This window comes from Labrus mixtus, chromosome 10 (assembly GCF_963584025.1).
Source record: "Labrus mixtus chromosome 10, fLabMix1.1, whole genome shotgun sequence".
NCBI classification, from domain to species: Eukaryota; Metazoa; Chordata; class Actinopteri; order Labriformes; family Labridae; genus Labrus; species Labrus mixtus.
The window spans coordinates 10894032-10919872 of NC_083621.1; the positions used below are offsets into that span (position 1 = coordinate 10894032).

Here is a 25841-nt window from a genome sequence, read left to right on the forward strand (position 1 = left end):
TCTAACCAAATAAAGAACTCTGATGTGCCAAAACAGGCACATGAACAAAGAAAACATTAAGGCGTTGTATAGCGATTAATAGGTAAAATTTAGAGTAGAAAAAAGAAAGGAAGGGCAATCACTAACATGTCTAGTTCAGTAACTACAGAAAAGGAAATAATGTACGACTGAGGTAACCAACTTTAATTTCAATATGTTTGGGTATAGAAACTCTGTAAAATATTAGTTACAACAACCTGCTAAAAAAAACACACTAGAAGCCTACCACTAAAGGATCAAGACAATCCTAAAACATCTCAAAAATCACTTAAACCTTTCCTCCGAGTCTCATCAGCAATCAATGTGTTACAGCAGATTAAATGAGATATAACTCATAACCCATAACAAAGTAGAGTAAAACTGCATTAATCAGATTTCATCCCAACTGAAGAGAAGCAATGAGCTTAAAGTACAACTACCAGCAATATTTAGCATTGTAAGACAAACGTCATACTAAATTGATGGAAATTAGAAAAAAAATGTGAAAGTGTGAAGTCAACTAAAATATAAACTCTGCCTTATGTAAACCAAAGACTCAAGAAGTTCTTCAAACGTCATGACTAATGTGTTTCATAGTTAACCTGTGTTGAATAATCAAAAAATGAATACAGAGCCAAAAGAGAGCAAACTGTAATTTGCACATGGTCCTACCTCAGGAGATTCCTCGCAGTCTCCAAAAACATCAGCAAAGTCTGTAAGACTTTTCCTCAGAGTCTGGTCAGCAGGCAGTGTGTTGTCATTGTAAGATGACACAAACTTAAAGTCACTGGTTCGAGACCCTGTCGTCAGGTAGGCGTCATAATTGTAAGCGCTGCGTAAAGTCCCTGTGCCGTCAACATCAGCGTAGTTAGGAGGACGATAAGCGCTGGGGATGGCGACTGCTCCGTCAAACAACAGTCTGGGCTTTCTCCTGCGACAAAACCTCACACCCATGATGATGATGATGAAGGTCAGAAAAAAGGTGGACACACACGCCAGCGCGATGATCAGATAAGAGGTCAGTTTGGAGTTCTTCTCATCATAAGAAATGTCCTTCAGTTCTGGCACCTCAGCCAAGTTATCAGAAATCAGTAAATACATGGAACAGGTGGTAGACAGAGAGGGCTGTCCGTTATCTTTCACTGCCACAATAAGGTTCTGTTTCATGCTGTCAGACTCAGAAATGTCCCGCTGGGTCCTGATCTCTCCGCTGTGGACACCAATAGTGAAAAGTCCCGGATCAGTGGATTTCACTATATGATAGGACAGCCAGGCGTTCTGTCCGGAGTCCGCGTCCACTGCTATCACTTTGGACACCAGAGAGCCTCCGTGTGCAGCTTTGGGGACCAGCTCGGTCATGAAGGAGTTGCCCTCAGGGGCGGGGTACAGTATCTGAGGAGAGTTATCATTCACATCCGATATGAACACACTCACGGTCACGTTGCTGCTGAGCGGAGGAGAACCGTTGTCTCTTGCCATCACGTGCACTTTAAAGCTCCTGAACTGTTCATAATCAAACGACCTCACAGCGTGGATCACCCCCGTGTCTCCGTTCACAGACACATAGGAGGACACCGGGGCACCGTTCACCTCACCGGATAACAGAGAATAAACCACTGTACCGTTCTGTCTCCAGTCGGGGTCTCGAGCACTAACGGAACATAAAGTGGAGCCAGGTTTGTTATTTTCACTCACAGATGCGCTGTACGACTGTTCCTCAAACACAGGTGGGTTGTCGTTGATGTCTGCTACAGATAACTGAACAGTTTTAGAGGAGGACAGAGGTGGAGAGCCCTCGTCAGTGGCAGTGATTGTAATGTTGTAATCAGACACTAGTTCACGGTCCAGTTGTCCTGTGCTCACCACAGAATAATAGTTTTTAATAGAAGGAACCAATTTAAAAGGGACATTCTGCTGAATGGAGCAGCGGACCTGTCCGTTAATCTCAGAGTCTCTATCCTGCACGTTAATGATGCCCACCTCTGTACCAGGTTGCAAGTTCTCAGGTATGGGGTTAGTCAGTGATTTCAAATATATTACCGGAGCATTGTCATTCACATCAGTGATATCAATCATTACTTTGGAATCAGAAGAAAGCCCATAACCATCTTTGGCATCGATTCGCATTTCATATTTAGAACTACTCTCGAAATCAAGTGCCCCTTTGAGTTTTATCTCCCCAGTTTTACTGTTCAGTGAGAAAATCTTTTTAGCCCTTTCTGAGATGCGGCTAAAATCATACGTCACCTCCCCGTTGACGCCCTCGTCTGCATCTGTGGCACTTACTGTTACGACTACAGTATCAAGGGCAGAATTTTCAGGTAGAGTCGCTTTGTAAACCGCCTGGTCAAACACAGGGGCATTATCATTAGCGTCCAAAACACTCACGTGTATATTTGCAGTTCCTGATCTTTGTGGATTGCCACCATCAACAGCAATCAGAACAAGATTTAAATCATTTTCTTTTTCACGGTCTAGCTCTTTGTCCAAAACCAACTCGACATTCTTGGATCCATCAGTATCGTCTCGAACAGATAATACAAAGTGTTCATTGTTTTGCAAACTATATTGTTTAACCGTATTTTTACCGACGTCGGCGTCGTGTGCTTCATTTACTCGATATCTAGCTCCTTTGATGGCCGATTCACTTATCTCCAGCTTGATGATATCCCTTGGAAAAGCAGGTGGATTGTCGTTTACATCCTGAATGAGAAGTGAAATGCGGTGAACCTCTAAAGGACTTTCTAGTACTAATTCAAATTTAAGCATACACGAAACCTTCTCCCCACACAGCTCCTCTCTGTCGATCCTTTCCTTAATGAGAAAATTTCCCGTTTTTAGATCAATATCGCAGAAATGCTGATCGCTTTCCTCGGTATCAATACGGGGTTTGCGAGTAAGCATTTTCCCCGTTTCCAGGCCGAGGTCCCTCGCAATATTTCCAACAATGGATCCTGGCCTCAACTCCTCCGGCACAGAATAGCTTAGGTCTGCATTGCTGGTGCGGACGAAGACAAAAAGACAGGATAGAAACATCAACGAAGAGAGTCCTTTTAGGTCCATATTTTCCCCCGAAAGATGAACCGAACATTAAGTGGTACTTCACTCGGATGAAAATAAAACCTTACAGTGAAATGAATGTACGCGGCACTTTGACAATGACAGCTCTGCTTAAAAGGTTACAATACCTCCTTTGCTGTGGGTGGAGAAACAATCTTCCTCGCATCCGCGAGTGAGCAGCGACGCCGTGAGTGCATTTGGAACATTGCTAAACCAACAACTGGCTCTCACATATGATTCCATAGCTTTCAACATTAAGACTGATAAACAACACGTAATGTTAACACGTAAAGGGAAAATAATTCACTGGAAAGTTTAGGAATTGGTGAAATGTGCGCTTGAAGAGAAAACATAATTCAGCACCACGGACAGCGTTTGAACGGCTCAATGTAAACCCAAAGAATTCCCTTGTTTAAGATGTGCACAAGAACGTATAGATTACAAGGACCAATCAGGGAATTTAAAAATAGTTATGTTGTAACTTTAAAAGAGATTAAGGAGTTGTTCTAATCTTTACAGAGTGAAAATTGCAAAACGTATTTTAGCATTTAAGGTGAGGACATCGATAAGTGGACTTGTTACTACCTATTTTCAAAGGAATTCAGTCGAGAACAGAGCCAGTATCTTTTACTGTCACTTATTCGCTTGTAACCAACAAACACTAGACTCCAATATACCTGGGCAATGTTTAAAGGAAAAACAATTACGCAAATAAATTTGCATATTAATCAAAGTGCCTTCATTTTGTAATCCAATAAGACATGAACAAATCGGATAACAGTCGTTTCAAATGCATTACAGTTCCTGTATAGACATTAAGTTTCTTGCGTATGTGAACTGTTGGTCTGAATTATATTTCTAAAGAGAACTATTAAGAACTGATTCTATTTTGATTTATGCTACTTAAAAGTTTGAGCAGATGAAAGGAAACGCTCATCAGATCCTAAAGCACTTGAACAACGCAATAAGCGGACGGCAGTCACAGTAATCCAAACTTGGCATTATACACCAATGAAAGGACTGAGGTGTCAGTAAAAAACGACATGAATATCTTTATACGAAACGTTTATAATAGGATCAGGGTATACTTGTTTCACACCTCTTTAAATACAACATAATGCTAAGAGAGTCATGTGATTGTACGCTGCACTCAGTAATAAGTGAGGAAAACAAGCTGCAGCTTTGGCCTATACTGACAGGAGTTTCTTTACCTGCAAATTATGATGAGGACGGCATGAATCGCCATGATTCAATGAAGGACAAGCGTCACAACCGAGAAGATTTGGATCAACAATATTTTTACACAAACAAATCTATACACACAAAAAAGGTCACCTTGGGACATGATTTTCACTTCATGAAATTGGCGGTTTATGAAAAAAACATTACTGCATAGACAGGACTGCTCTGGTTGAAATGGTTCAATGCATGATTATGAGGTGTAGATATTGGCAAGCATCTAATGAATGTAAATACACGTAGATTACATGATAGAAAGTCAAAATCAGCTGAAATTGTTTTCTACAAAGTTTTGTTCGGCCTACCTCAGGAGACTCGGCTGATGGACCAAATACTTCATTAAAGTCTGTTGGACTTTTCCTCAGAGTCTGGTCAGCAGGCAGTGTGTTGTCATTGTAAGATGACACAAACTTAAAGTCACTGGTTCGAGACCCTGTTGTCAGGTAGGCGTCATAATTGTAAGCGCTGCATAAAGTCCCTGCATATATAACATATATAAAGCTATAACCCATATTCTCTTTATATACCACCAAAACTTAATTCCTAGTTAAAAGTTGACATTCTTCTGGATTGTGCTACAATGCTGCTGCTTATTGCTAACTTATCAACACTTTTAAGTGGAGAGTAAATGAAAAAGATCAAGGAAAATAATTATGAATTTGTTTTAGATTAAGAAAATTAAACACCTTAAACTTTGAGCAAAAAAGGCCCATAGAATCAATAATTAACTTAATTTCAATAACAAATGTCCTTTTAATTCAACTATTCAACGGTCATTGCAGATGGTGCCTGATTACAAGTGTAAGAATTTACTTCAATTGAAACATGATGTTTACCACTTTTGTAGATAAATCTTTCTACAAGATGTTAAACAAATGTGACATACCAAAACAGTACTGATGAGGACATGGTAAAATTGGAATGACAGTATATGATCAACTGTAAGGGTAAGAAATAATAAAAAGAGAATATTAAAAAAATATCAAAAAACATAATTTACTGCATGGGTCCTACCTCTGGGGATTCGTCTGAACAACCAAATACTTCAGCAAAGTCTGTTGGACTTTTCCTCAGAGTCTGGTCAGCAGGCAATGTGTTGTCATTGTAAGATGACACAAATTTAAAGTCACTGGTTCGAGACCCTGTCGTCAGGTAGGCGTCATAATTGTAAGCGCTGCGTAAAGTCCCTGTGCCGTCAACATCAGCGTAGTTAGGAGGAAGATAAGCGCTGGGGATGGCGACTGCTCCGTCAAACAACAGTCTGGGCTTTCTCCTGCGACAAAACCTCACACCCATGATGATGATGATGAAGGTCAGAAAAAAGGTGGACACACACACCAGCGCAACGATGAGATAAGAGGTTAGTTTGGAGTTCTTCTCATCATAAGAAATGTCCTTCAGTTCTGGAACCTCAGCCAAGTTATCAGAAATCAGTAAATACATGGAACAGGTGGCAGACAGAGAGGGCTGTCCGTTATCTTTCACTGACACAATAAGGTTCTGTTTCATGCTGTCAGACTCAGAAATGTCCCGCTGGGTCCTGATCTCTCCGCTGTGGACACCAATAGTGAAAAGTCCCGGATCAGTGGATTTCACTATATGATAGGACAGCCAGGCGTTCTGTCCGGAGTCCGCGTCCACCGCTATCACTTTGGACACCAGAGAGCCTCCGTGTGCAGCTTTGGGGACCAGCTCGGTCATGAAGGAGTTGCCCTCAGGGGCGGGGTACAGTATCTGAGGAGAGTTGTCATTCATATCCGATATGAACACACTCACGGTCACGTTGCTGCTGAGTGGAGGAGAACCGTTGTCTCTGGCCATCACGTGCACCTTAAAGCTCCTGAACTGTTCATAATCAAACGACCTCACAGCGTGGATCACCCCCGTGTCTCCGTTCACAGACACATAGGAGGACACCGGGGCACCGTTCACCTCACCGGATAACAGAGAATAAATCACTGTACCGTTCTGTCTCCAGTCGGGGTCTCGAGCACTAACGGAACATAAAGTGGAGCCAGGTTTGTTATTTTCACTCACATATGCGCTGTACGACTGTTCCTCAAACACAGGTGGGTTGTCGTTGATGTCCGCTACAGATAACTGAACAGTTTTAGAGGAGGACAGAGGTGGAGAGCCCTCGTCAGTGGCAGTGATTGTAATGTTGTAATCAGACACTAGTTCACGGTCCAGTTGTCCTGTGCTCACCACAGAATAATAGTTTTTAATAGAAGGAACCAACTTAAAAGGGACATTCTGCTGAATGGAGCAGCGGACCTGTCTGTTAGTCTCAGAGTCTCTATCCTGCACGTTAATGATGCCCACCTCTGTACCAGGTGACACGTTCTCAGGTATGGGGTTAGTCAGTGATTTCAGGTTTATCACTGGAGCATTGTCATTCACATCAGTGACATCTATTATAACTTTAGCGTACGAGGTAAGACCTAAACCATCTTTAGCTTCCACCCTTATTTCAAAAGAACTACTTTCCTCAAAGTCAATCACACCAGTTACTTTAATTTCTCCAGTTTTTGGATCAATAAAAAAAACATTTACCTCGTCATCAGACACGTGACCAAAGTCATATGTCACATCTCCATTGACTCCTTCATCTGCGTCTGTAGCACTTACTTTAATCACTATGGTATCTAAAGGAGAGTTTTCAGGCAGACTGACTTTATAGACGGCCTGACTGAACACTGGGGCGTTATCATTAGCATCCAGCACAGTGACGTGTATGACTACTGTACCTGATCTCTGAGGAGAGCCTCCATCTAAAGCTGTGAGGAGCAAATTGATCTCCTTCTGTTTCTCTCGATCAAGTTTATTATCCAACACAAGTTCAACCTTGTTGTTGTCCACTGATAAAATGAAATGGTCATTCTTTTGGAGGTTGTACCTTTGAACAGCATTTTGACCAATATCTGCGTCATGGGCCTCCTCGATAGAAAAGCGGTTACCCTTTTCAGCTAACTCGTGTATTTCCATCTCAATCAAATTCTTTTTGAATTTTGGGGAGTTGTCGTTAACATCTTGAACATGAATATTAACACGATGAAGCTCCAGAGGATTTTCTAACACCAAATCTACTTTAACAACACACGAGGGTTTCTTGCCACAAAGGCTTTCTCTGTCCATTCTCTCCGATGTGATCAAATCTCCGGTATTCAGATTGATGTCACAGTACCTTTTCCGAGTTCCCTCAAAATCCAAACGGGCCTGTCGAGAAACAAAATTCCTTAGATCAAGACCGAGATCTTTAGCTACATTCCCAATGACAGTCCCGCGTTTCATTTCTTCTGGTATGGAATAACTCAGGTCTCCATTAACACGGTGCAACGCTACAAAGCAGGATGTGAAAAAGAAGATCGGACGAAGCAGTGAAAATCCTTTGTCTGTCATCCTGACACAAAACGCGCTTTCGGACTTCGTAACTTCTTGTTTAGAGCGATTCAACACATATCCCATAAAAAGGTCAAAGACTCAATACTGCAAATGATGCCTCGGTGCTCATAAACCTATGTTTGCGGATCCAACCCTCCCCTGGAAAAATACAACTGATATTCATTTGGTGTTAGTGGGTGGACTTGTTCGTGTTCAGTTTCTGTCAGCCAATAGCGACACCATGAGTCGCTTTTTATCTCTACACTCTTATGTTATGATATTTTCTGCACTCAGTCCATGAAAACCACAACGACATATTAACTAAAGAACAGAAGCCCAATAAACAATATATTTAAAATTATTATTGTTAAAGCGCATAAAGCAAGATACAAACGTTGAAGATGAGGGAGACAATCGAATGCAATAACAACATGTTATCTTGTCCTCATCACTTTACAACTTATTCAACTTTAATGCCAACACTTCATGTCATGATCAAAACATAAGCTTGCAGCTACAGCTTAATAAAGATGCAATATTCAGCACCATGGACAGCGGTAGGAGATGAAGTCATTTCCAATGCTTATTTAAAGGTTAAAACATATATCTAAAAAATGTTCCGTTTGAAGGGTGAGGCATATAATAGTCTTCATAACTTTAAAAATATGAAATCAAAATAACTTAAAATTGTGAAAAGTTTTGTTCTTTCTGGAAAAAAAACAAACACATAATATATTATTATACCTACATTAAATGACAGGTAAAGTAATAATGCATAAATGATCAAGAAGATCTTCACTATTCAAACGTGTTCTTTTTTACTTAGATATCACTAACAAATACAAAGTTTTAAAGTCAAGGCGAGAGGTTACAAACCTTGACCTTTGCCCCCTCTGTAGGCTCAATAAAATGGAGGGGTTATACAATTATTGTGTAAGAGAACACAAGAAAAACTTCTGTCATGCTAGTTTATTTAATTTTCTATTTCTACCAAAGTCTACAATTTGATTTTCTCAACATGAGTGAATTTTCTAAAAAGATTTGTTTTATTTTCCTGAGCCAATAACAGATGAACAAATTAACCATCTATAAAATCGAGAGGGAATATTTCTCAGTGGATCAAGTGCTAAAAACTCCTAATCTAAAACGTGTTGAAAATGCTCAATCAAACACTCCTTTTTTGTAATGAGTCACAAGTCAGAAAGGCTGTGACCCACCGATTCTATATCAACATTTACAAGCAAAATGTTCATGAGATTGTCATTTTAAAAACTTCTAATATTTACTGTTATAAAATGGAGGTGAAAATAAAAAATGTCTCAGAAATTTTGAAAGTGGAAATATATATAAAAAAAATTTATTAAAGTCTCCAAGAATCTTACACAGAAACTGTGATTGAGGAAATTCATTTAAAACCATTGAGTTATGGTGAATGATTTAACTCTAGCTTTATCAAAGACACTCGTGATTGAAAACAAACACATACTGTTGAGCTGCTATTTAAGAACTCCAAAACACCTTTATCGATTAAACTAAACATACCAATAACATAATATAACACTTCAACAGAACTGTGGGTGAGTACAAAATAAAAAGAGATGAAACAGTCAGGAGAATAACCACAATTCAAAATTGATTTTTGTGATTTTTAAAAGAGGACTATATTTATTCTAATTGTAGCAAAGACAAGAAATGTGCATATATTCTGGAATATATAACTCGTTCAGTACATACACATTTTTCAACGTGGTTAAAGAAATAAGTATATCTATGGTTCCAGTTTGGAATGGAAAGTATTTTAGCACTACAAACGGTTACTTTTAGGTGGAATAGGAAAGGATGAACAATGTGATAATGAGACAAAGATACTGCCTGTTAGAGTGGTCTCCTATACCTGTCCAGCATTATTGGACTCCATGAATGTGAGAAAGCTTCCAAGTTTAAAAAACTGACACCTTTCAAAGGCTGACAAACAAAAGATATCTTCCCATAAATAAATAATTTCCTAGGATACAATCTTTATACTTATAACATGTATCTAAAGGGTTTGTTCATTTTTAAGTGACATGAATTGAAAGTCTCCTGGTCTTTATCTACCATAATACACCAGTTTCCAAAGGAATACATATTTTTTGCATTCAGGAAAGTCAATACTTATACGTTTGTACAACCACTTAATGAAATATTTTAATTACTATTTGCAAAGAGTTAATGTGTACTTTTATGAAAATAGACCTGACAACAGAATCCATTTAAAAATGATATTCACAACAGAAGAGTATTATCAAAAACGTTAAAGCATTTCGTAAGTGAAACAACAGGAACAACACCAACAACAAAAAGCTTTAAATGTTTCTTACACTTCAGAAAATCATTTAATAGAAGTGAAGAAACATTTCTGTTGCCATATCAATAATTAAACAGATGGCCAAGCAATCCAAACGCAATCAATAGAAAACCATTAAACTACTCAAAAAAGGTCCTACCTCTAATGAAGAATCGAGGTCTTCAAAAGGATCAGCAAAGTCTGTAGGACTTTTCCTCAGAGTCTGGTCAGCAGGCAGTGTGTTGTCATTGTAAGATGACACAAACTTAAAGTCACTGGTTCGAGACCCTGTCGTCAGGTAGGCGTCATAATTGTAAGCGCTGCGTAAAGTCCCTGTGCCGTCAACATCTGCGTAATTAGGAGGAAGATAAGCGCTGGGGATGGCGACTGCTCCGTCAAACAACAGTCTGGGCTTTCTCCTGCGACAAAACCTCACACCCATGATGATGATGATGAAGGTCAGAAAAAAGGTGGACACACACACCAGCGCGATGATCAGATAAGAGGTCAGTTTGGAGTTCTTCTCATCATAAGAAATGTCCTTCAGTTCTGGCACCTCAGCCAAGTTATCAGAAATCAGTAAATACATGGAACAGGTGGCAGACAGAGAGGGCTGTCCGTTATCTTTCACTGCCACAATAAGGTTCTGTTTCATGCTGTCAGACTCAGAAATGTCCCGCTGGGTCCTGATCTCTCCGCTGTGGACACCAATAGTGAAAAGTCCCGGATCAGTGGATTTCACTATATGATAGGACAGCCAGGCGTTCTGTCCGGAGTCCGCGTCCACCGCTATCACTTTGGACACCAGAGAGCCTCCGTGTGCAGCTTTGGGGACCAGCTCGGTCATGAAGGAGTTGCCCTCAGGGGCGGGGTACAGTATCTGAGGAGAGTTGTCATTCACATCCGATATGAACACACTCACGGTCACGTTGCTGCTGAGTGGAGGAGAACCGTTGTCTCTGGCCATCACGTGCACTTTAAAGTTCCTGAACTGTTCATAATCAAACGACCTCACAGCGTGGATCACCCCCGTGTCTCCGTTCACTGACACATAGGAGGACACCGGGGCACCGTTCACCTCACCGGATAACAGAGAATAAACCACTGTACCGTTCTGTCTCCAGTCGGGGTCTCTAGCACTAACGGAACATAAAGTGGAGCCAGGTTTGTTATTTTCACTCACAGATGCGCTGTACGACTGTTCCTCAAACACAGGTGGGTTGTCGTTGATGTCTGCTACAGATAACTGAACAGTTTTAGAGGAGGACAGAGGTGGAGAGCCCTCGTCAGTGGCAGTGATTGTAATGTTGTAATCAGACACTAGTTCACGGTCCAGTTGTCCTGTGCTCACCACAGAATAATAGTTTTTAATAGAAGGAACCAACTTAAAAGGGACATTTTGCTGAATGGAGCAGCGGACCTGTCTGTTAGTCTCAGAGTCTCTATCCTGCACGTTAATGATGCCCACCTCTGTACCAGGTGACACGTTCTCAGGTATGGGGTTAGTCAGTGATTTCAGGTTTATCACTGGAGCATTGTCATTCACATCACTGACATCTATTATAACTTTAGCGTACGAGATAAGACCTAAACCATCTTTCGCTTGCACTCTCATTTCAAATGAACTACTTTCCTCAAAGTCAATCACACCAGTTACTTTAATTTCTCCAGTTTTGGGATCTATAGAAAAAACAATTACCTCGTCATCAGACACGTGACCAAAGTCATATGTCACATCTCCATTAACTCCTTCATCTGCGTCTGTAGCACTTACTTTAATCACTATGGTGTCTAAAGGAGAGTTTTCAGGCAGACTGGCTTTATAGACGGCCTGACTGAACACTGGGGCGTTATCATTAGCATCCAGTACAGTGACGTGTATGACTACTGTACCTGATCTCTGAGGAGAGCCTCCATCTAAAGCTGTGAGGAGCAAATTGATCTCCTTCTGTTTCTCTCGATCGAGTTTATTATCCAGCACGAGTTCAACCTTGTTGTTGTCCACTGATAAAATGAAATGGTCATTCTTTTGGAGGTTGTACCTTTGAACAGCATTTTGACCAATATCTGCGTCATGGGCCTCCTCGATAGAAAAGCGGTTTCCCTTTTCAGCTGACTCCCATATTTCCACTTCGAACAAATTTTCTCTGAATTTTGGCGAGTTGTCGTTAACATCTTGAACATGAATACTTAGCCGATGAAGCTCCAGAGGATTTTCTAACACCAGATCTACTTTAACAACACACGAGGGTTTCTTGCCACAAAGGCTTTCTCTGTCCATTCTCTCCGATGTGATCAAATCTCCGGTATTCAGATTGATGTCACAGTACCTTTTCCGAGTTCCCTCAAAATCCAAACGGGCCTGTCGAGAAACAAAAGTCTTCAGATCAAGACCGAGATCTTTGGCTACATTCCCAATGACAGACCCGCGTTTCATTTCTTCTGGTATGGAATAACTCAGGTCTCCATTAACGAGGTGCAACGTTACACAGAAGGATGTGAAGAACAAGATCGGACGAAGCAGTGAAAATCCTTTGTCTGTCATCCTGACACAAAAAGCGCTTTCGGACTTCGCAACTTCTTGTTTAGAGCGATTCAACACATATATCCCACAAAAAAAGGTCAAAGACTCAATACTGCAAATGATGCATCCGTGCTCATAAACCTATGTTTGCGGATTCAACCCTCCCCTGGAAAAATATAACTGATGTTCATTTGGTGTTAGTGGGTGGACTTGTTCGTGTTAAGTTTCTGTCAGCCAATAGCGACACCATGAGTCGCTTTTTATCTCTACACTCTTATGTTATGATATTTTCTGCACTCAGTCCATGAAAACCACAACGACATATTAACTAAAGAACAGAAGCCCAATAAACAATATATTTCAAATTCTTATTGTAAAAGCGCTAAAAGCAAGATACAAACGTTGAAGATGAGGGAGACAATCGAATGCAATAACAACATGTTATCTTGTCCTCATCGCTTTACAACTTACTCAACTTTAATGCCAACACTTCATGTCATGATCAAAACATAAGCTTGCAACTACAGCTTAATAAAGATGCAATATTCAGCACCATGGACAGCGGTAAGAGATTAAGTCATTTCAAATGCTTTTTTAAAGGTTAGAACACATTTCTAAAATATGTTCTGTTTGAAGTGTAAGGCATACAACAGTCTTCATAAGTGTAAAACTATGAACAACAAAATATCTTAAAATTGTGATACGTTTTTTTCTTTCTGGAGAAAAAAAAACATATAATATATTATTGTACCTACATTAAATAACAGGTAAAATAATAATGCATAAATGATCAAGAAGATCTTCACTATTCAAACGTGTTCTTTTTTACTTGGATGTCAATAACAAATACAAAGTTTTACAGTCAAGGCGAGAGGTTACAAACTTTGAACTTTGCCCCTCCATAGGGTCAATGAAATGGAGGGGTTATACAATTATTGTGAAAGATAACACAGGAAAAATTTCCATAATGCTAGTTCATTTATTTTTCTCTTTCTACTGAGTCTACTCTCTGATTTAATTACCATGAGTGTTTTCGCTAAATTATAGATTTGTTTAATTTTCCTGAGCCAATGACAGATGTACAAATTAACCATCTATAAAATTGAGAGGGAATATCTCTCAGTGGATCAGTGAGCCACTGATTCTATATAAACATTTACAAGCAAAATTTTCTTCAGATTGTCATTTTTAAAACTTCTAACATTTACTATTATATAATGGAGACTAAGCTGAATAATATCTCAGAAATGTAGAAGTTCAAGTATCAACAAAATAAATACTTAAAGTCTCAAAGAATTGTACACAGAAACCGTGCTAGAGCAAATTAATTTAAAACCTTTGAGCCATAGTCAATGAATTCACTCCAGCTAGACCAATCAAAACAAATGTAAACAGTGATAAAGAGTTATAACTATTGAAGTCGTTGGTGATTAGCAATGATTGTTAACAGCAAACAATGCATTGCACAACTATTTTTCTCATTGCAGAGAATATAAATTCAATACTTATTACATGTATTCAAAAGGCTCTTTCATTTGTAAGGGACAGGAATTTAATGTCTCCATCACTGCTTAAGATTTCTGAGAAAACAACGCAGGCAGAAATAACTCACTGGTCTTTATCTACCGGTAGATTCTAGTTTCCAAAGCAATAAATAATTTCTCCATTCAAGAAAGTCAATACTTATCCATTTATACAACCACTTATTCAAATATGTTAATTACTTTTTGGCATAAGTGTTCATGTGTACCTTTATGAAAGAACACCTGAAAACAGGATCCGTCTAAAACTGCTTTTAACAACAGAGTGGAAGTGACACAAACCTAAATACATTTCATGAACTAGTTAGAAACGACAGGAAAATCAACAACATCACTTTAAATGTTTATAGCGCTTTAAAAAATAATTTAATACTAAGTGAAGGAACATTTCTGCTGCCATAAACAAGATTTAAACAGCTGGTCAAGCAAGCCAAACTCAGTACAATAAAACAATTAAACTACTCTAAAAAGGTCCTACCTCTAATGAAGTATCGAGGTCTTCAAAAGGATCAGCAAAGTCTGTCGGGCTTTTCCTCAGAGTCTGGTCAGCAGGCAGTGTGTTGTCATTGTAAGATGACACAAACTTAAAGTCACTGGTTCGAGACCCTGTTGTCAGGTAGGCGTCATAATTGTAAGCGCTGCGTAAAGTTCCTGTGCCGTCAACATCTGCGTAATTAGGAGGAAGATAAGCACTGGGGATGGCGACTGCTCCGTCAAACAACAGTCTGGGCTTTCTCCTGCGACAAAACCTCACACCCATGATGATGATGATGAAGGTCAGAAAAAAGGTGGACACACACACCAGCGCGATGATCAGATAAGAGGTTAGTTTGGAGTTCTTCTCATCATAAGAAATGTCCTTCAGTTCTGGAACCTCAGCCAAGTTATCAGAAATCAGTAAATACATGGAACAGGTGGCAGACAGAGAGGGCTGTCCGTTATCTTTCACTGACACAATAAGGTTCTGTTTCATGCTGTCAGACTCAGAAATGTCCCGCTGGGTCCTGATCTCTCCGCTGTGGACACCAATAGTGAAAAGTCCCGGATCAGTGGATTTCACTATATGATAGGACAGCCAGGCGTTCTGTCCGGAGTCCGCGTCCACCGCTATCACTTTGGACACCAGAGATCCTCCGTGTGCAGCTTTGGGGACCAGCTCGGTCATGAAGGAGTTGCCCTCCGGGGCGGGGTACAGTATCTGAGGAGAGTTATCATTCATATCCGATATGAACACACTCACGGTCACGTTGCTGCTGAGCGGAGGAGAACCGTTGTCTCTAGCCATCACGTGCACTTTAAAGTTCCTGAACTGTTCATAATCAAACGACCTCACAGCGTGGATCACCCCCGTGTCTCCGTTCACTGACACATAGGAGGACACCGGGGCACCGTTCACCTCACCGGATAACAGAGAATAAACCACTGTACCGTTCTGTCTCCAGTCGGGGTCTCGAGCACTAACGGAACATAAAGTGGAGCCAGGTTTGTTATTTTCACTCACATATGCGCTGTACGACTGTTCCTCAAACACAGGTGGGTTGTCGTTGATGTCTGCAACAGATAACTGAACAGTTTTAGAGGAGGACAGAGGTGGAGAGCCCTCGTCAGTGGCAGTGATTGTAATGTTGTAATCAGACACTAGTTCACGGTCCAGTTGTCCTGTGCTCACCATAGAATAATAGTTTTTAATAGAAGGAACCAACTTAAAAGGGACATTCTGCTGAATGGAGCAGCGGACCTGTCTGTTAGTCTCAGAGTCTCTATCCTGCACGTTAATGATGCCCACCTCTGTACCAGGTGACACGTTCTCAGGTATGGGGTTAGTCAGTGATTTCAGGTATATCACTGGAGCATTGTCATTCACATCACTGACATCTATTATAACTTTAGCGTATGAGGTAAGACCTAAACCATCTTTAGCTTTCACTCTCATTTCAAATGAACTACTTTCCTCAAAGTCAATCACACCAGTTACTTTAATTTCTCCAGATTTTGGATGAATAGAAAACAGATTTACATACATATCAGACATGCGACCAAAGTCATATGTCACATCTCCATTAACTCCTTCATCTGCGTCTGTAGCACTTACTTCAATCAAAATAGTATCTAAAGGAGAGTTTTCAGGAAGACTTGCTTTATAAACGGCCTGACTGAACACTGGGGCGTTATCATTAGCATCCAGCACAGTGACGTGTATGACTACTGTGCCTGATCTCTGAGGAGAGCCTCCATCTAAAGCTGTGAGGAGCAAATTGATCTCCTTCTGTTTCTCTCGATCGAGCTTATTATCCAGCACGAGTTCAACCTTGTTGTTGTCCACTGATAAAATGAAATGGTCATTCTTTTGGAGGTTGTACCTTTGAACAGCATTTTGACCAATATCTGCGTCATGGGCCTCCTCGATAGAAAAGCGGTTTCCCTTTTCAGCCGACTCGCGTATTTCCATCTCAATCAAATTCTCGGTGAATTGTGGCAAGTTGTCGTTTACATCTTGAACATGAATACTAACACGATGAAGCTCCAGAGGATTTTCTAACACCAGATCTACTTTAACAACACACGAGGGTTTTGTGCCACAAAGGCTTTCTCTGTCCATTCTCTCCGATGTGATCAAATCTCCGGTATTCAGATTGATGTCACAGTACCTTTTCCGAGTTCCCTCAAAATCCAAACGGGCCTGTCGAGAAACCAAGGTCCTAAGATCAAGACCGAGATCTTTGGCTACGTTCCCAATGACAGAAGCGCGTTTCATTTCTTCTGGTATGGAATAACTCAGGTCTCCATTAACGAGGTGCAACGCTACGAAGAAGGATGTGAAGACGAAGATCGGACGAAGCAGTGAAAATCCTTTGTCTGTCATCCTGACACAAAACGCGCCTTCGGACTTCGCAACTTCTGTCTAGAGCGATTCAACACATATACCCCACAAAACAGGTCAAAGACTCAATACTGCAAATGATGCCTCGGTGCTCATAAACCTATGTTTGCGGATCCAACCCTCCCCTGGAAAAATACAACTGATATTCATTTGGTGTTAGTGGGTGGACTTGTTCGTGTTAAGTTTCTGTCAGCCAATAGCGACACCATGAGTCGCTTTTTATCTCTACACTCTTATGTTATGATATTTTCTGCACTCAGTCCATAAAAACCACAACGACATATTAACTAAAGAACAGGAGCCCAATAAACAATATATTTCAAATTCTTATTGTAAAAGCGCATAAAGCAAGATACAAACGTTGAAGATGAGGGAGACAATCGAATGCAATAACAACATGTTATCTTGTCCTCATCACTTTACAACTTACTCAACTTTAATGTAAACACTTCATGTCATGATCAAAACATTGGCTTGCAGCTCCAACTTAACAGAGATGCAATATTCAGCACCATGGACAGCGGTAGGAGATAAAGAAATTTGAAATGCATGTTTAAAGGTTAGAACACATATCTAAAATATGTTCTGTTTGAAGTGTAAGACCTACAATAGTCTTCATAAGTGTAATAATATGTAGAGAAAATTATCTTAAAATTGTGCAAGTTCCTCTTATGGAAGAATAACAAACATGTATTTTCTCTTTCTACTTAAGTCTACAATTTTATTTTCTCATCATAGGTACATTTTGTACATAGATTTTTTTTATTTTCCTGAGCCAATAACAGATGTACAAATTAACCATCTATTAAATTAAGAGGGAATATCTCAGTGGCTGAAGTACTAAAAACTCTTAATCTAAAACGTGTTAAAAATGCTCTTCCAAACACTCCTTTTTTTGTAACGAGTCACTAGTCAGAAAGGCTGTGAACCACTGATTCTATATCAACATTTACAAGTAAAATGTTCATGAGATTGTCATTTTAAAAACTTATAATGTTTATTGTTATATAATGGAGTTGAAAATAGAAAATGTCTCAGAAATTTAGAAAGTGGACATATGTATTTAAAAAATACTCAAAGTCTCCAAGAATCTTACACAGAAACTGTGCTTAAGGAAATTAATTGAAAACCATTGAGTTATGGTGAATGATTTAACTCTAGCTTTATCAAAGACACTCGTGATTGAAAACAGACACATACTGTTGAGCTGCTATTTAAGAACTCCGAAACACCTTTATCGATTAAACTAAACATACCAATAACATAATATAACACTTCAACAGAACTGTGGGTGAGTACAAAATAAAAAGAGATGAAACAGTCAGGAGAATAACCACAATTCAAAATTGATTTTAGTGATTTTTAAAAGAGGACTATATTTATTCTAATTGTAGCAAAGACAAGAAATGTGCATATATTCTGGAATATATAACTCGTTCAGTACTTACACATTTTTCGACGTGGTTAAAGAAATAAGTATATCTATGGTTCTACTTTGGAATGTAAAGTGTTTCACCACTACAAACGGTTACTCTTAGGTGGAATAGGAAAGGATGAACAATGTGATAATACTTATCCGTTTGTACAACCACTTAATGAAATATTTTAATTACTATTTGCAAAGAGTTGATGTGTACTTTTATGAAAATAGACCCAAGAACAGAATCCATTTAAAAATTATATTCACAACAGAAGGGTATTATCAAAAACGGTAAAGCATTTCATAAGTGAAACAACAGGAACAACACCAACAACAAAAGCCTTTAAATGTTTCTTACACTTCTGAAAATCATTTAATAGAAGTGAAGAAACATTTCTGTTGCCATATCAATAATTGAACAGATGGCCAAGCAATCTAAACGCAATCAATAGAAAACTATTTAACTTCTCCAAAAAGGTCCTACCTCTAATGAAGTATCGAGGTCTTCAAAGGGGTCAGCAAAGTCTGTCGGGCTTTTCCTCAGAGTCTGGTCAGCAGGCAGTGTGTTGTCATTGTAAGATGACACAAACTTAAAGTCACTGGTTCGAGACCCTGTCGTCAGGTAGGCGTCATAATTGTAAGCGCTGCGTAAAGTTCCTGTGCCGTCAACATCTGCGTAGTTAGGAGGAAGATAAGCGCTGGGGATGGCGACTGCTCCGTCAAACAACAGTCTGGGCTTTCTCCTGCGACAAAACCTCACACCCATGATGATGATGATGAAGGTCAGAAAAAAGGTGGACACACACACCAGCGCGATGATCAGATAAGAGGTAAGTTTGGAGTTTTTCTCATCATAAGAAATGTCCTTCAGTTCTGGCACCTCAGCCAAGTTATCAGAAATCAGTAAATACATGGAACAGGTGGCAGACAGAGAGGGCTGTCCGTTATCTTTCACAGACACAATAAGGTTCTGTTTCATGTTGTCAGACTCAGAAATGTCCCGCTGGGTCCTGATCTCTCCGCTGTGGACACCAATAGTGAAAAGTCCCGGATCAATGGATTTCACTATATGATAGGACAGCCAGGCGTTCTGTCCGGAGTCCGCGTCCACCGCTATCACTTTGGACACCAGAGAGCCTCCGTGTGCAGCTTTGGGGACCAGCTCGGTCATGAAGGAGTTGCCCTCCGGGGCGGGGTACAGTATCTGAGGAGAGTTATCATTCAAATCCGATATGAACACACTCACGGTCACGTTGCTGCTGAGTGGAGGAGAACCGTTGTCTCTGGCCATCACGTGCACCTTAAAGCTCCTGAACTGTTCATAATCAAACGACCTCACAGCGTGGATCACCCCCGTGTCTCCGTTCACAGACACATAGGAGGACACCGGGGCACCGTTCACCTCACCGGATAACAGAGAATAAACCACTGTACCGTTCTGTCTCCAGTCGGGGTCTCGAGCACTAACGGAACATAAAGTGGAGCCAGGTTTGTTATTTTCACTCACATATGCGCTGTACGACTGTTCCTCAAACACAGGTGGGTTGTCGTTGATGTCTGCTACAGATAACTGAACAGTTTTAGAGGAGGACAGAGGTGGAGAGCCCTCGTCAGTGGCAGTGATTGTAATGTTGTAATCAGACACTAGTTCACGGTCCAGTTGTCCTGTGCTCACCACAGAATAATAGTTTTTAATAGAAGGAACCAACTTAAAAGGGACATTCTGCTGAATGGAGCAGCGGACCTGTCCGTTAGTCTCAGAGTCTCTATCCTGCACGTTAATGATGCCCACCTCTGTACCAGGTGACACGTTCTCAGGTATGGGGTTAGTCAGTGATTTCAGGTTTATCACTGGAGCATTGTCATTCACATCAGTGACATCTATTATAACTTTAGCGTATGATGTAAGACCTAAACCATCTTTAGCTTGCACTCTCATTTCAAAAGAACTACTTTCCTCAAAGTCAATCAGACCAGTTACTTTAATTTCTCCAGTTTTTGGATCAATAAAAAAAACATTTACCTCGTCATCAGACACGTGACCAAAGTGATAAGTCACATCTCCGTTCACTCCTTCATCTACGTCTGTAGCACTTACTTTAATCACTATGGTATCTAAAGGAGAGTTTTCAGGCAGACTGGCTTCATAGACGGCCTCACTGAACACTGGGGCGTTATCATTAGCATCCAGCACAGTGACGTGTATGACTACTGTACCTGATCTCTGAGGAGAGCCTCCATCTAAAGCTGTGAGGAGCAAATTGATCTCCTTCTGTTTCTCTCGATCGAGCTTATTATCCAGCACGAGTTCAACCTTGTTGTTGGCCACTGATAAAATGAAATGGTCATTCTTCTGGAGGTTGTACCTTTGAACAGCATTTTGACCAATATCTGCGTCATGGGCCTCCTCGATAGAAAAGCGGTTTCCCTTTTCAGCTGACTCGCTTATTTCCATCTCAATCAAATTTTCTCTGAATTTTGGCGAGTTGTCGTTTACATCTTGAACATGAATACTAACACGATGAAGCTCCAGAGGATTTTCTAACACCAGATCTACTTTAACAACACACGAGGGTTTCTTGCCACAAAGGCTTTCTCTGTCCATTCTCTCCGATGTGATCAAATCTCCGGTATTCAGATTGATGTCACAGTACCTTTTCCGAGTTCCCTCAAAATCCAAACGGGCCTGTCGAGAAACAAAGGTCCTTAGATCAAGACCGAGCTCCTTAGCTACATTCCCAATGACAGTCCCGCGTTTCATTTCTTCTGGTATGGAATAACTCAGGTCTCCATTAACGAGGTGCAACGCTACAAAGAAGGATGTGAAGAAGAAGATCGGACAAAGCAGTGAAAATCCTTTGTCTGTCATCCTGACACAAAACGCGCTTTCCGTCTTCGCAACTTCTTGTTTAGAGCGATTCAGCACATATACCCCACAAAAAAGGTCAAAGACTCAATACTGCAAATGATGCCTCGGTGCTCATGAACCTATGTTTGCGGATTCAACCCTCCCCTGGAAAAATACAACTGATGTTCATTTGGTGTTAGTGGGTGGACTTGTTCGTGTTCAGTTTCTGTCAGCCAATAGCGACACCATGAGTCGCTTTTTAGTTCTACACTGTTATGATATTTTCTGCACTCAGTCCATGAAAACCACAACGACACATTAACTAAAGAACAGGAGCCCAATAAACAATATATTTCAAATTCTTATTCTAAAAGCGCTAAAAGCAAGATACAAACGTTGAAGATGAGGGAGACAATCGAATGCAATAACAACATGTTATCTTGTCCTCATCGCTTTACAACTTACTCAACTTTATTGCCAACACTTCATGTCATGATCAAAACATAAGCTTGCAGCTACAGCTTAATAAAGATGCAATATTCAGCACCATGGACAGCGGTAGGAGATGAAGTCATTTAAAATGCTTTTTTAAAGGTTAGAACACATGTCTAAAATATGTTCTGTTTGAAGTGTAAGGCATACAACAGTCTTCATAAGTGTAAAAATATGAACAACAAAATATCTTAAAATTGTGAAACGTTTTTTTCTTTCTGGAGAAAAAAAACCATAATATATTATTATACCTACATTAAATAACAGGTAAAATAATAATGCATAAATGATTAAGAAGGTCTTCACTATTCAAACGTGTTCTTTTTTACTTGGATGTCACTAACAAATACAAAGTTTTACAGTCAAGGCGAGAGGTTACAAACTTTGAACTTTGCCCCCTCCATAGGGTCAATGAAATGGAGGGGTTATACAATTATTGTGAAAGATAACACAGGAAAAATTTCCATAATGCTAGTTCATTTATTTTTCTCTTTCTATTGAGTCTACTCTCTGATTTAATTACCATGAGTGTTTTCGCTATATTATAGATTTGTTTAATTTTCCTGAGCCAATGACAGATGTATAAATTAACCATCTATAAAATTGAGAGGGAATATCTCTCAGTGGATCAGTGAGCCACTGATTCTATATAAACATTTACAAGCAAAATTTTCTTCAGATTGTCATTTTTAAAACTTCTAACATTTACTATTATATAATGGAGACTAAGCTGAATAATATCTCAGAAATGTAGAAGTTCAAGTATCAACAAAATAAATACTTAAAGTCTCAAAGACTTGTACACAGAAACCGTGCTAGAGCAAATTAATTAAAAACCTTTGAGCCATAGTCAATGAATTGACTCCAGCTAGACCGATCAAAACAAATGTAAACAGTGATAAAGAGTTATAACTATTGAAGTCGTTGGTGATTAGCAATGATTGTTAACAGCAAACAATGCATTGCACAACTATTTTTCTCATTGCAGAGAATATAAATTCAATACTTATTACATGTATTCAAAAGGCTCTTTCATTTTTAAGGGACAGGAATTTAATGTCTCCATCACTGCTTAAAATTTCTGAGAAAACAACGCAGGCAGAAATAACTCACTGGTCTTTATCTACCGGTAGAATCTAGTTTCCAAAGCAATAAATAATTTCTCCATTCAAGAAAGTCAATACTTATCCATTTATACAACCACGTATTCAAATATGTTAATTACTTTTTGGCATAAGTGTTCATGTGTACCTTTATGAAAGAACACCTGAAAACAGGATCCGTCTAAAACTGCTTTTAACAACAGAGTGGAAGTGACACAAACCTAAATACATTTCATGAGCTAGTTAGAAACGACAGGAAAAACAACAACATCACTTTAAATGTTTTAGCGCTTTAAAAAATAATTGAATACTAAGTGAAGGAACATTTCTGCTGCCATGAAAAAGATTTAAACAGCTGGTCAAGCAAGTCAAACTCAATACAATAAAACAATTAAACTGCTCTAAAAAGGTCCTACCTCTAATGAAGTATCGAGGTCTTCAAAAGGATCAGCAAAGTATGTAGGACTTTTCCTCAGAGTCTGGTCAGCAGGCAGTGTGTTGTCATTGTAAGATGACACAAACTTAAAGTCACTGGTTCGAGACCCTGTCGTCAGGTAGGCGTCATAATTGTAAGCGCTGCGTAAAGTCCCTGTGCCGTCAACATCAGCGTAGTTAGGAGGAAGATAAGCGCTGGGGATGGCGACTGCTCCGTCAAACAACAGTCTGGGCTTTCTCCTGCGACAAAACCTCACACCCATGATGATGATGATGAAGGTCAGAAAAAAGGTGGACACACACACCAGCGCGATGATCAGATAAGAGGTTAGTTTGGAGTTCTTCTCATCATAAGAAATGTCCTTCAGTTCTGGAACCTCAGCCAAGTTATCAGAAATCAGTAAATACATGGAACAGGTGGCAGACAGAGAGGGCTGTCCGTTATCTTTCACTGACACAATAAGGTTCTGTTTCATGCTGTCAGACTCAGAAATGTCCCGCTGGATCCTGATCTCTCCGCTGTGGACACCAATAGTGAAAAGTCCCGGATCAGTGGATTTCACTATATGATAGGACAGCCAGGCGTTCTGTCCGGAGTCCGCGTCCACCGCTATCACTTTGGACACCAGAGATCCTCCGTGTGCAGCTTTGGGGACCAGCTCGGTCATGAAGGAGTTGCCCTCCGGGGCGGGGTACAGTATCTGAGGAGAGTTATCATTCACATCCGATATGAACACACTCACGGTCACGTTGCTGCTGAGTGGAGGAGAACCGTTGTCTCTGGCCATCACGTGCACCTTAAAGCTCCTGAACTGTTCATAATCAAACGACCTCACAGCGTGGATCACCCCCGTGTCTCCGTTCACTGACACATAGGAGGACACCGGGGCACCGTTCACCTCACCGGATAACAGAGAATAAACCACTGTACCGTTCTGTCTCCAGTCGGGGTCTCGAGCACTAACGGAACATAAAGTGGAGCCAGGTTTGTTATTTTCACTCACATATGCGCTGTACGACTGTTCCTCAAACACAGGTGGGTTGTCGTTGATGTCTGCTACAGATAACTGAACAGTTTTAGATGAGGACAGAGGTGGAGAGCCCTCGTCAGTGGCAGTGATTGTAATGTTGTAATCAGACACTAGTTCACGGTCCAGTTGTCCTGTGCTCACCACAGAATAATAGTTTTTAATAGAAGGAACCAACTTAAAAGGGACATTTTGCTGAATGGAGCAGCGGACCTGTCTATTAGTCTCAGAGTCTCTATCCTGCACGTTAATGATGCCCACCTCTGTACCAGGTGACACGTTCTCAGGTATGGGGTTAGTCAGTGATTTCAGGTTTATCACTGGAGCATTGTCATTCACATCACTGACATCTATTATAACTTTAGCGTATGAGGTAAGACCTAAACCATCTTTAGCTTGCACTCTCATTTCAAAAGAACTACTTTCCTCAAAGTCAATCACACCAGTTACTTTAATTTCTCCAGTTTTTGGATCAATTGAAAAAACATTTACCTCGTCATCAGACACGTGACCAAAGTGATATGTCACATCTCCATTAACTCCTTCATCTGCGTCTGTAGCACTTACTTTAATCACTATGGTATCTAAAGGAGAGTTTTCAGGCAGACTGGCTTTATAGACGGCCTGACTGAACACTGGGGCGTTATCATTAGCATCCAGCACAGTGACGTGTATGACTACAGTACCTGATCTCTGAGGAGAGCCTCCATCTAAAGCTGTAAGGAGCAAATTGATCTCCTTCTGTTTCTCTCGATCAAGTGTATTATCCAGCACAAGTTCAACCTTGTTGTTGTCCACTGATAAAATGAAATGGTCATTCTTTTGGAGGTTGTATCTTTGAACAGCATTTTGACCAATATCTGCGTCATGGGCCTCCTCGATAGAAAAGCGGTTACCCTTGTCAGCTGACTCGCGTATTTCCATCTCAATCAAATTTTCTCTGAATTTTGGCGAGTTGTCGTTTACATCTTGAACATGAATACTAACACGATGAAGCTCCAGAGGATTTTCTAACACTAGATCTACTTTAACAACACACGAGGGTTTCTTGCCACAAAGGCTTTCTCTGTCCATTCTCTCCGATGTGATCAAATCTCCGGTATTCAGATTGATGTCACAGTACCTTTTCCGAGTTCCCTCAAAATCCAAACGGGCCTGTCGAGAAACCAAGATCCTTAGATCAAGACCGAGATCTTTGGCTACATTTCCAATCACAGACCCGCGTTTCATCTCTTCAGAAAGAGAATAACTCAGGTCTCCATGAACGAGGTGCAACGTTACAAAGAATGAGGCGAGGCAGAAAATCGGACGAAGCGGTAACAATTCTTTGTCAGTCATCCTGTCACAAAACGCGCCGTCCGGCTGTAATATTTACTATCAAGTCAAAAGAATATTGTATACCGGAAAAAGTCACAGAGTCAATAATCCAACAGATTCACCAGAGCACACAAACCTGTGTTCGTGGATTTAACCGTCTATCTGGGAAAATGCTATTGATATACATCCAGTGGTGGTGGGTGGAGATGAATTTTTTTCATTTTCTGT

General features: G+C 40.3%; 5 protein-coding genes across 6 annotated transcripts in view; all 5 read right to left on the reverse strand.

Moving 5' to 3' along the window:
- LOC132981948 (protocadherin gamma-A11-like) overlaps window positions 1-21388 on the reverse strand; it is a 292678-nt gene extending 271290 nt beyond the window's left edge. The window contains exon 1 of one of the 2 annotated variants that reach the window (XM_061048109.1): window positions 18875-21388. In XM_061048109.1, the coding sequence (XP_060904092.1) occupies window positions 18875-21259 (2385 nt within the window). In that variant the 5' untranslated portion in view covers window positions 21260-21388. The remainder of the gene's footprint in view (window positions 1-18874) is intronic. The other variant, XM_061048125.1, reaches the window with a different exon arrangement.
- On the reverse strand, window positions 331-3194 carry LOC132981944 (protocadherin beta-15-like). The gene has a single exon (XM_061048087.1). It carries the CDS (start codon window positions 3079-3081, stop codon window positions 634-636), a length of 2448 nt encoding a protein of 815 aa, XP_060904070.1. The 5' UTR covers window positions 3082-3194; the 3' UTR covers window positions 331-633.
- Window positions 4853-12735, reverse strand: LOC132982549 (protocadherin Fat 1-like). The gene is made up of 3 exons (XM_061049104.1): window positions 10185-12735; window positions 9081-9087; window positions 4853-7796 (listed from the first exon to the last, which is right to left on the reverse strand). Exons 1-3 carry the CDS (start codon window positions 12567-12569, stop codon window positions 5314-5316), a joined length of 4875 nt encoding a protein of 1624 aa, XP_060905087.1. The 5' UTR covers window positions 12570-12735; the 3' UTR covers window positions 4853-5313.
- LOC132981947 (protocadherin gamma-A12-like) lies at window positions 13552-17139 on the reverse strand. The gene has a single exon (XM_061048091.1). The coding sequence runs from the start codon at window positions 16950-16952 to the stop codon at window positions 14553-14555; it is 2400 nt and encodes a 799-aa protein (XP_060904074.1). The 5' UTR covers window positions 16953-17139; the 3' UTR covers window positions 13552-14552.
- Window positions 21389-23234: 1846 nt separating the features above from the next.
- On the reverse strand, window positions 23235-25762 carry LOC132982578 (protocadherin gamma-A12-like). Its single transcript, XM_061049127.1, has one exon. The coding sequence runs from the start codon at window positions 25632-25634 to the stop codon at window positions 23235-23237; it is 2400 nt and encodes a 799-aa protein (XP_060905110.1). The 5' UTR covers window positions 25635-25762.
- Window positions 25763-25841: the final 79 nt, after the last annotated feature.

Coding starts and splice junctions, on each gene's coding strand:
- LOC132981944 (XM_061048087.1), bottom strand. CDS start 3,081: ATGGACCTAAAAGGACTCTCTTCGTTGATGTTTCTATCCTGTCTTTTT.
- LOC132982549 (XM_061049104.1), bottom strand. CDS start 12,569: ATGACAGACAAAGGATTTTCACTGCTTCGTCCGATCTTGTTCTTCACA.
- LOC132981947 (XM_061048091.1), bottom strand. CDS start 16,952: ATGACAGACAAAGGATTTTCACTGCTTCGTCCGATCTTCGTCTTCACA.
- LOC132982578 (XM_061049127.1), bottom strand. CDS start 25,634: ATGACTGACAAAGAATTGTTACCGCTTCGTCCGATTTTCTGCCTCGCC.